Source organism: Anomalospiza imberbis, chromosome 2, assembly GCF_031753505.1.
Source record: "Anomalospiza imberbis isolate Cuckoo-Finch-1a 21T00152 chromosome 2, ASM3175350v1, whole genome shotgun sequence".
Taxonomy (NCBI): domain Eukaryota; kingdom Metazoa; phylum Chordata; class Aves; order Passeriformes; family Viduidae; genus Anomalospiza; species Anomalospiza imberbis.
The window spans coordinates 84856167-84867853 of NC_089682.1; the positions used below are offsets into that span (position 1 = coordinate 84856167).

Below are 11687 nucleotides of genomic sequence, written 5' to 3' on the forward strand. Positions count from 1 at the left end.
CACCCCATATTCTACTTCAGATTCTCATTGAGTTGTTATCTACCAAAACAAAGAGTAGCAGAACATAACAAACACCCTGAGCTTCTTCATAGCAGTATTACTATGGCTTCCTTGACTACTTCTAATATCCCTTACACCAACAATCACATGCTGCTCACCAAAGTACATTAGTAATTCCACTAAATCTATTCATTCCACCTAGAATTTACAAGTACTATTGGTTCATAATACAGATTTCAGGTTACAAAAAGAGCACAAGAGAAGCAAGGATCAGAGCAAATGGTAAGCCAACAATCAGAGTGTAAAAGTTTTGAAACTAAGACTGTAAAAACTACAACTCTAAGATTCTGTTCATCTAGGTAGCTTGGTTTATTAAAGAAAATAAATAATAGAAGGAAGTATTTGTATGACACCAGTGAAAATCTCCCGTTTAGATAAACACTTCCATGTTCGCAATAAGCTTGTGTGGGAGTTCACCAGATATGAAAAGATATTAAAAAGAAACATCTCTCTGATTACACATCAGACACTTTCCTTCATCCCACACACCAAGAGTGCTGATTGAGCATTTGGGGTTCTTGGAGATTTTGAGTTACCATTTTATTGTAGAAGAATGTCATAAAACTCAGCTGTCACAGAGGGAAGCTTTAATGTTCTCCTACTATGAAGGAAAACACCACCATATTTAACAGACAGCTGTGCTGTTAACCTCCTCTGCAGACCTGGCTTTTACAACTAGAGGTCAGCCACATTTTCCAGAAAAGTTGTGTTACCATCTCTCTCTTGTCACCTTGCTCCTCCTCCACACCTCTCAAAGAGGTTCAGCTGTTTCAAGGACTCACAGCCCAGCTGCAATAGGGTGCACCTGTATATCCTTGACTCACATGCTGTGGAAACAGATAACTGGAGAGCACTGAAAGGAAAGCTACAGTGCATGGAAAGGAAGTGCAAGATAAGAAAGCTGAAATTTCAAAGTATCATCACTCGTAGCTCAAATGCTCAAAAGAAAAAATATCAGAGTGGAAAGCTAAGACATCCTGAAGGAAAAAAAGCAGTGGCTCCAATGAGCATTGGCATTCATTCCAGGGAGTAGCAGATATCTCCTCCTGGCTGATGCCTGCCTGGCCACTAAAATGTCTCACTGAAGCACAGGCACATTTAGGCTGGTAGGTCACAACAGTCTAGCAATTTTTTATGTATATGTGTGCCAAAAATAATTGCTTTATACTTTTAAGCCACATGTACCTGGTTTGCAAAGTCTCTGGATATGTACCCTAAGCGACTCAAAAAGGACAGTACTACAAGATGTTTTCATTTCAAGTCACTAAATGTTAACTGAGCAAGGATATAGCAGACGTTCAGACTGCATCCTAACCCACATCTGCACCCTCAGTATCTGCCAGTTACCATGGTACCTAAAGTCTGGGCCACGCTGCTTCCTAGTTACCACTAAAAGTGCCCTTCATGTCCTCGGAGATTTGGCAGGCACAATTCTAGTATCAACCACAATATAACAAGGCCAGTGAGCCAAGAAAGGCAAGGTTTCAGGTCTTCGTACTTTGTAAATGGTTTGAGAGGAGGGATTCTTAGATGCTACCTCTATTTCCATCAGCAGCCTTATGATTTAAGCTTTCTCAAGTCAAACCAACTACACTGCTAAACAGAAGTGTTCTGGTAAGTATTTGTCTCAACTGGTGGCCTGGTGTTTAACTTTTTGCTTGAGAACAGAAAGCTGCTGCACAGCTTCTGTTCCAGTTCAGAATTGAACAGGTTACTACTGAACCTCACTGATTAAAACACATGCAGCTGGTGCTTGCAGGACAAACCCTGGGACAGCCCCTCCAACATAATACCTTTACAAGAGGGAAGAAAAGAGCAGCCTCCTCCTGAATCCCTGCAACTTGAACTAGAGAGTCATCCTGAGAAGCCAGGCTTACCATAACAGCTTGACTTGGGAAAGAAGCAGCAATTAGCCAGGCTGTTACTTTGCTTGACTTCAGAGTCAGATGAAGCCTGCTCTCAGCTAGAAGTAGCAACTCCAGTGCCTTCCAGGTCCCCATGGATGCACACACTTGACAGCTTACTCATTTCAACACCCTGCAGATAGATCTCTAAGTCTGAGAGAAAGGCCTTGGACTGAAATATAATGTAATTTTTTTCCCCTGTACATTGAAAGGCTCTCAACAATCAATTTTAATTGCAAGACAACAGATATTAGTTATAGATCATAATGAAGGTCTGGTTCTGAATAGGTAAAGGAAGCAATCTCCAGATGCTGAAATGTTTCAAACACCATGTATCTAATCTGGCCACTGCTGAGTAATGATCAGTGAAAACAAAACTTTACCTGTAAATGAAATTTGCAGGATTATAATGCAACCTGCCTTGTTTTTTTCAGTCAAGGGAACTGACTGCTCCTGTTTTCATTCTTACAGGGGAACTCGACTATGATTTTAGGTAAATGCTTCCCATGAACATCCATGACCAGAAATTGTATCTGTTACTGAAAGAGCTGTGCACAGTCTCTCTTCCATGCGATTGTTAGTCCATGATGTGAATGCATCAAGACCTGGTATATCCACACTGCAGTTTAAAAAACACAGATTACAAACTATCAGTAGCGACAGCATAGCTGTGACAGGTCAGCTTAAGTTGCAGAAGGGTAAGCAGAAGTCAGAACATGTACATCAATGCAAGTCCAGAGAGTGGGAATAACACCCCAGCTAGGTATTATGAAACTGCATCAGGACTCTACAACAAAGCTTCTGCCATGTTTTAGCTGTATTATAGCTGTCCTTTGAGCCAGCTTGTTGACACAGCAGTCATACTGAGGAGAAGGAAAAGCAAAAATCAAGAAAGGCCCTAACACTTTATTAATCTGTTTGCACATGCCCAATGACTATTTTGAACGGAAATGCCTCAATGATAAGGACAGGTTAACATTATGCAACAAAAAAGGAAACGTTCCTGTCTCTGCAATAGTCATCTCCATACCCTTTCTGCAGCCTCATAAAGGATGCAGAGGGGAAAAAAATACACAGAAACACACAGTAAGACTACCTGTATAAAGCTGACTAAGACATATTTGCAATAACTTGCAGTTTGAAGAATTAGCTGATTGCATGGTGCTGTTTTCTACTGCCACTTGTTAGTAACCTAAAATGACTCCTAAGCACGTACCTTTATCGCAAAATATTAAAAAAGGGCAATCTACAGAAGATAGTTTACACAGACGTGAACATGGCAACACCCCCCTTCAGTCTACCTTCACTGGGAAAAAGCAAAGTCACAGTACGCGAGCTTTGGCCGTGGGACGCTCGGCCGCGGCTGCAGCCAAGTCACGGCTCAGTATCTGAGCTGGGGCACAGGACAGACTCTGCTGCCGAGCGGTGCTGCGAGCAGCAGCTACTCACCAGAGCTCCCTCCGCCGCCGACAAGCTCTCGTACGTCTTCCACGCTTTCTCCCTCACGCTCTCCGGCACCTTCAGCGCGTCACACAGCACGACGAAGTCCGCTTCGCCGACCTCGACCCTAGGAAAAGCATCGCACATCGCCAGCGGGGACACGGGACCGCGGGGCGACCACGGAAGCCAAACCACCCGCTGCCAGAGCCGCCCCGGTGACACCGCCCCACATCCCGGACTCCCGGGCGCTGAGAGCCCCTGGGCGGCCCGCCCGCCTCCAGCCCGCTCCCGGCCCGGCCGCCTACCGGGGGGCGGCGGGCGGCGCGGAGCCGCCGTCGGGGCTGGGGCGCTGCGTCCTGGCGGCGCCCGCCCTGCGCGGGGGCTTGGGCGGCATGGCGGGAGCGGCTCCCGGGAGCGCCCGCCGCGGGCGGCACTAACCAGGGGCCGCCGGCTCCCGGCCCCCGCCCGCCGCCCGAACCGCGGGAAAACGGCGTCACCGCCACTCTCCGTCACTTCCGCGCCGGCGACCGCGCCCCCGCCCCGCCCGCGGCCCCGGACACGGGGCGGGACCGGGCGGCGGAGGCGGTGAGGCCCGGCCCGGCCTCGCAGAACAGCCCGGGTACCGCGGCCGGGACAGGGACGGCAGCCCCGCCATGCCTGACACTTCAGGTACTCAGCGAGTACAGCCGATACATCTTTTCCGTGAGGTGGGAAGGAACGCAGGCCTGTGTATAAGAATAACTATACAGAATGACTGTACAGGTGCAGAGCGGAGCAAGAATTGCACATCCTTTAGGATCTGTTGGTTCGGCCAGACCAAATGCCGGGTCCTGCACTTTGGCCACAACAGCTCCTGGCAGCGCTGCAGGCTGGTGACAGAGTGGCTGGAAGGTGGCCCCGGGGAAAAGGACCTGGGGGTGCTGGTCAACAGCAGCTGAACATGAGCCAGAGTGTGCCCAGGTGGCCAAGAAGGCCAATGGCATCCTGGCCTGTATCAGCAATAGTGTGGCCAGCAAGAGCAGGGCAAGGCTTGTCCCCTTGTACTCAGCACTGGTGAAGCTATAACTCATGTGTGTCCAGTTCCTCACGAGAAGAAAGTCCAGAGAAGGGCAGGGTAGCTGGGGAAGGGTCCGAAGCACAAGTCCTGTGAAGAGTGGCTGAGGGAGCTGGGGGTGTTTTACCTGAAAATAGGAGGCTTGGGAGACCTTACTGCTCTCTGCAACTGCCTGAGCAAAGGCTGTACTCAGGTGAGGGTTGGCATCTTCTCCCAGGTAACAAGTGACAGGACAAGAGGATGTGGCCTCAGACTGCACCAAGGGAGGTTTAGGTTGGACATCAAGAGGAATTTAATCATAGAAGGGGTTGTTAAACATTGAAATGCGCTGCCCTGTGGGCAGCAGTGAAGTCACCATCCCAGGAGGTGTTCAAGAAACAGCTAGACATGGAGGGCATTTGGTGCCACGGTCTCATTGACAAGGTGGTGGGTGACCAGTCAAAGGTTGGCCCCAATGATCTCAGAGGTCTTCTCCAACCTAAATGATTCAGTGATTCAGTGACCTCTCAATCTGAGATTCATCCAAGTCCTAACTGAAATGTTATTTCTAACACTGTGCAGTAAAATTACATTTAATGTGAGAAATTCAGGCTGTAGGCATCTCCTGGATTTCAAGTCAATGAGATTCAAATCACCAGTGCTCTGATTAAAAGATTTTAGAAATCTGCTATGTTGTCTGCAGTTGCATACTCACATTTAGAAGGCCAATCTCTGCTGCAAACAAGCACATTTATTTTCAGACTTACATGATGACAACTTCTTAGAAAAGGAAAAATATTTGTATGTAAGGATTTGGATTCTTACTACCTGCACATATCTGTCATTCGCCTGTAAAGCAACTACTTTTAGTGAGACTTCTGTCAAGACTCTGGATTTAAGGAAAACCCAAACAAAAATCAGCATGAACATTAATATGTTATACAGTTAAAATTCCCTAGTAGTTTTACATTCATACATTCTAGTAATTTGTTCAGGCTTGCCCTTTATGGTTCTTAACTTAAAACAGGAGAACAGTGTCTGACGTTCTGCTTTATAATTAGAATTAAACCAATTACAGAAAACTGAATACAGAACAAATCAAAGTACATAAATTCCAAATTAAACTTTTGAGTTGTAGACTGTAGTGGGATTTGGATATTCCTGATTATGATTCTAGTAAAACTGTGGCAGTAGCTTTACCGTGCTGCTAAGCACATTTAAATACTATTTGTATTCAGATGGTACCAGATGCTGTGGAAGATTTGGGGTAGGACTGTCTGTCATCAACCATTGAACCACAGACAAGTAGACAGACCAGCTTGAAGAAGTAAGCTGAACCCCTAAACCACAGCTGAGTCCATTGCCTCCTCCTCACAAGTAGCTTTAAGAGCACAAAAGAATTTAAAATGAGAGCAAAGCATCTCAGAAAACTTGGTCACAGCCAGTGGAGACCATGCCAGCTGTCAGCAAGAAGGAAACAAACACACCCTCCTGGGTCGCTTCCCTCGCAGCTGCTTTAACATGCTGTTACAGCCAGGCCCTGCATCGTCCAGATGGCAGGCAAAGAATTTGTCTCGTGGCCCTCTGTGCATTGCTCCTTTTAAAAAGTTCACAAACCAGCCTCAGTGTAAATACTATTTTTTTTTAATTGTTAGTGCACCAAGCACCTTCTCAAGTCAAATTTTATGTACTTTTTCATCAAGCAAGTCTCTGAGGGTGAAACCAAAATATAATCTCAGAATGCTTCAAGTTACAGCTGGAAGGAGGCAAAGGGAGTAGCAGATGAATCAAGCAAAAATAACCTTTAATAATCCATCCCAAAGCCTTGTGTATAGTAACTACATCTAAACTGCAGTAAGAAGAGTTAACATGTATGTACTTCCAAAGAAAGGCACATCCTTGTGTAAAACTTAAGTTGCTGCACCTCTTTCCCTTTCTCCTTTGAAGATTTACTGATTTGAATGTTTTAATTCTGTATTCTAAAACATCTTCTAAATTAAGCCTTTTCAGTAAATGAAGACTAAATGAAGACTTTTCAGTAAAATTACTAAGGAAAGAACAAAATCAGCTTCTACTGGGGAAACACAAAAGAAGCAAAGGAAACACTGCAATGTCAAATAAAGTATTAATGATAATTTTTACATCTGACCTGACAAAACCTTCATTCTAGACATCTTACTGGAACTGCTTGTAGAGTCTAGGTCACGGACATATGTGAAAAGCATTGTCCACTCCTGCAGTCCTGACTCATTGTTTCCAGCCTTAGGTAATTTTGTTAGGTAACAAAACACAATCTTAGGTAATTTTATTATCCTAATTTTTTCACTTAAAAGTATTGCTGTAGTTTCATGGTAATTGCTAGTTGGAATTAAAGCCATTATTTCAATTATAGTAAAATCAGTTTTCTGAAGTTGTATGACCAAAACATATGCATTTAAAACCCCACTAAATTGAGAGCTTCTGGATATTAGTCTAAATACTAAATATTGGCAGAATTTCTGCTTGAATAAAGCCCATCGGCTGTAAAACTCAAGGATTATAAAGATGTCTGCATGTATCACACCCATTTTCCTGCATGTGACAGACAGAATTAACCGGGGAGGGGACAGAGCCTTTCCTGGCCAGCCTTTTCTGTGCATTCACATTCCTTGCACTGTGTAGCAGCCCCCAGCCGTCAGTGTCACCTGAAGCCCAGCTGTCCTTCTCAAGCCCCAGCACAAGTACTGACAGGAGCAAGCAGGTGACAGATCTGCAGGCCAACTTTTCACCAGTTGCTGCCCTACAGGCCCCAGGCCTTAAGAAGAGCCTCGCTGGAGAAGCACCTGGTGCAGCAGGCAGACCCAAGTGACAGTCTTGCTGCAGGAGAGCCTCAGGGACACTCAGGCCATGGCTTGAACAGGCCCTTTGCACTCCCCAGCATCACCTCCCCTGGTAACGCCGTGACTGCTTTGCCATCAGCTCTGCCTTTGAAGCTGGAAAGGGTTTACTGGGGAGAGGGGTGAAACTGACTGGTTGTGCCTCTTGGTGGTGGTGAGCCTGACCCCTGTGCCGTTGTTTCCTACACAAATACACAGCCTGAGATATGAAGAATAAAAACCACTTCTGTAAGTTAATATTTCTACAGTGATGTAAAATTCATAGGGATCTATCAGTTTCTCTTTAAGATGAGAGGTATTCTGTCAGATGTTACTTCAAACAATTCGAAGCCTCTCTCTATACATTGACATTATTAATAAAAAGAATATTTTTCACTCCACAGTTACACTCATCGATGGCTTGTTCTTCTCAGAGCACTACACAGGGCACTGCTGGACTCTCAGGACTGCAGTGATGAGTTTAAGGTGGGAATCTCTATCAATAAAGCATTTGACCAAACTGCCAGTGGGATCTGAAAGGACACCACTGTTACTGGATGGGGAAATGGCTACATGTAAATGATGCCTATGTGCAAAACCTCAACCCTTCACAGATACTTCCAGTTATTTTTCTTGGTCATCAGAGAGGTTTTGCACTGATCAAGCTTTTAGACTTGAGTGTCACTTTTTTCTCTTTTTATTCAGTTGTATTTGTTTATAGAAGAATCATAACTACTTACACAGACCTTCCACATTTCTTGTTCTCCGTGAGAATGGCTGTCAGAGCTGTGTCTGTTTTAACAGATTTGCACTAGTGCTGAGAAGCAGGGTACTAAAAAAATAAAATCGCTGACTGATGCAACTTATCAGATTAAGCCCTAGTGACAGTGCAATTACATCAGACAAAAATGATCATTCCTGGTATGGCTTTCCTTGCTTACAAGGTTCCTGGATATCAGACAGTATAAATCATGCCCTTGCATGCACAGCTGCATCACACCCTGTGCTTTGTCACACAGGTACCACCCTGTGTCCTTGGCAGGCAAAGCACTTCAAACCCTGGGTACACTGTGCCCCGAGAGGGTGCAGGGAGGGCATCCTGTGTCCCTCTGCAGGGCAGTTCATTTCAGCTCATACTGCCAACTGCTAATGAAATAAAGATCAGCAAGCAAACCACAGCCCTCTTGTTGCAATTACACAGCCATGTTGAGGACCCTGCTGCAATCCCTCCCTTCCCGTCCTTCTCAGTCCCAAATTCTGCTTCCTCTCACCACATGAGAAAGTGTGCCCTGGCACAGACAACACCCTGTCCTGCTGCTGGCCATCTCCCCAGCAAGGATGTTTCCCATGCCTTCACTTCCAGGATTTCTTAAGCCCACAAGAAGCAGAACACCCTCTCCTGGAAGTAGTTCTTGGGAATCAAATTAACTTTAACCAACAACCTGAAAACGAATTGAAAATTAGCAACCGTAGCTTGTAGTGAGTGAGCATAGGCATTTCTCTGAACTAAACCAACCCGTGATCTTGTTTATTTCTTTTTGCTATCAGTGGGCCTAAGAGAAAGACATTCTTTACTAATCCATGGCAGTGAAATACCCTAATTAGGTGAAAATATTTGTGTATAGCATTCCAGAAAAACTCCTGGTGTGACAACAGTGCTCTAGGTTCTTCTGTGTTGCTTCCTCCCTGGCAGTAAAATCTCCTCCTACCACTGGAACAAGCAAGGTCAGTGAGAGTGTAGCTCTGCTGATGTCTCTAAACCACAAGCTTTTGCTAACACTGATGTGTCACATCTGCATCCTCCCACCCAACCCATATGAACAAACACATGTACGCACCTTGACAGGCATCAGGTTACCAAACTCTTGCATTTTCAGTCTTTCAGGCCCAAAGGATTTTCTTCATGTCAAGACTTGCCTTGTGCCCCCTTACTAAAGCTGCAGCACTTTAGCTGGAGGAGAGAGGCCTTGGAGCTTTTATTGTGGTTTGCAAGCCCAGATTACATCGATCACATTGATTAGTCACAACAACTTTATTCATGCAAAGACCAGCTGAACATCAGAGGCTCTTTGGGACCCATGAGGACCCATGAGCAACACAGCCTCCTCCACCAACTAAACACGGTGCCACAGGATACTGATTTTGCTGCTTCAGTAATAAAGTATGTCTCAGCATTAGGACTGATTTTGTTTTTTATGAGGAGTTGTAAAACTACTTCCAAAGATAATTGTCCAATGAGGTAATTTTTACATTAACCCTTTCCTGGAATTTGCTGGGCTGGAAATGTGGTTTCTTCAGTGCAGCACAGCCATCTTTGTTTATTAGACTCTTAACTATTATTATACTTATATTTATTATACTTTTATTATTTAAAAAGGAAAACAGCCCAAGCATCTCCAAGAGCTTTTTCTTTCCATGGATTTGTGCCCCATGCTTCATTGACTTGATCTAAGAGGGCAGAAGTTCTAACATGAGCTTTTGCTGCACTCCAGGTGTTTTAGGTTGTCCTTCTACACAAACTGCCTGGCATTAAATAAGACACGAGCACATGCTGGGAGCTTTTCCTCAGTGCACACGAGTTTCTCCCTCCTTCCCCACACTTATTTTCACACTGCTGATTGAAGTAAATTTCCTTCCAACAGGCTCAAAACTATTATGGACGAGCATACAGCATGATCATAGAAACCTCCCATCTGTAAGAACAAATCTATTTCTCCCCCTGCTCCACCACCCCTTCAGCAGCCTCATTTGCTGGTGTCTACGTTAAAGGGCACACCACAGATCACCAAGTTTGGCTACTCAGTTTTATTTTGAAAACAAGTTAAAGACCGGACAAAGCTTGTTTACAGATTAACAACTTTAATGTTTAACTTAGTGAAAATAGGAACAGAACACTCCTGAAAAGATAGGAAACATCCTTAAAAGTACTTCAGCGTAAATCTTGCGTCATACAGGGCTCCAAAGAATGCACCAGCAACCTTGTGCTGACATATACTTGACCTTTGTTGCAAGCACACAATTTCAACATCCTGAATGTTTGTAGCTAAGGTTTTCCTAGCAGCTTTTCCAGCTTGCTTGCACATATACTGAGCAGCATTGTAAATATAATTTATACATTAACACCTAGCCTGTATGCATGTGAGGCCTTATGTGATGTTCATGATTGCCATGCACCATCAAAAATGGATTTTAAAAGACCAGCTGTAGAATACAGCAGTTGTACTTTTTATTTTACATATAATGCACTTACACCAGGACCAATAAGTAAATAAAGCCACATGCAGATGAATCAAAAAAAAAAGTAGTGTATTTAGGAAGCTTCCTTTAAAACAGATTATTTTATCTCAGTCTAAACATTCACAATAACAGGAAGCTGGATCATGGCATGTTTACAATTGTATAATAGCTCCAAAAACATCAAAGCATCCTCCCACTGTATTAAGAAAAGATCCTTTAAAAGATGAAAAATAAGATTAGTACAAAGTCTTGTGACTGAATTAACTTAAGACAAATTATTTGGACACCTATGTTGTATATTATTTAAAAATAGATTAAACAGTGTTTTAGGTTTTTTTTTTCAAATATGCAATTATTCTATAAACATTCCTACTTTTCTGATGAATCAATGCTCAAAATTTGGCCAGAAGACAAGTCAGTTCCCATGTCATGGAAGCTCTCAAGTGGATCTAGGGGGAGATTTTTCAGCCTTGTTTTTCTTATGCTACTCCCTTTTTTTCCTGTCCTGTGTTTTTTCTTGCAAACAGCTTCAAAACAGCAAATATATCTCATTTGTCTTACACATCTTATTCTGCACTCTCCCATAGAAAAGCTGTCATTATAAGGATCCAAACTGTATTAGAAAAAAAGAAAAAATCAATCTTGCTTTAAGAATAGCAGTTTTAAGTGTAAATGGCACGATACAGAATGGTATTGGTGATATTTGAGCAAGCCCCAGATTACCTGGCACAGCTCAGTGGCACAGGCTGGCAGGAACACCATGATGGGGAACAAAGGGAACGGCAAAGTCCTGCAGGTAGTGAACACTCCTGTCTCTCAGCTGGGTCACTCTGACTCACGGCATACACTGGATGATGCCCATCATTTGACAAATATGCAGGACAGGGACTTCAGACATTAAAAACATGTTAGATCAGCTTTGGATCTCCACTCGGATCATATGTATTGTGGAAATACCCCTTTGGAATTTCAGCAAGCAGCACAGTATTGCCTTTAATCGAAAAGGGACAGAATAGCATGTTTCTCTGTTCATATTTAATTTCTCAACTATCTATCTTTAGAAACAGCACTTCAAGTAAAATGCATTCATTTTAACTGTAGTCCCATCCTCTTAAAATAATACAATAGTAAACTGGAACCCAGAAGAAAACACAAGAC

General features: G+C 43.8%; 1 protein-coding gene across 2 annotated transcripts in view; it reads right to left on the bottom strand.

The window, feature by feature from the left end:
- RB1 (RB transcriptional corepressor 1) overlaps window positions 1-3903 on the bottom strand; it is a 72794-nt gene extending 68891 nt beyond the window's left edge. The window contains exons 1-2 of one of the 2 annotated variants that reach the window (XM_068182160.1): window positions 3710-3898; window positions 3414-3531 (exon numbers count right to left, since the gene is read on the bottom strand). In XM_068182160.1, coding sequence (XP_068038261.1) covers window positions 3414-3531; window positions 3710-3798 — 207 coding nt within the window. In that variant the 5' untranslated portion in view covers window positions 3799-3898. Of the gene's footprint in view, window positions 1-3413; window positions 3532-3709 lie in introns of both variants that reach the window. The other variant, XM_068182161.1, reaches the window with a different exon arrangement.
- Between the last annotated feature and the right edge of the window lie 7784 nt (window positions 3904-11687).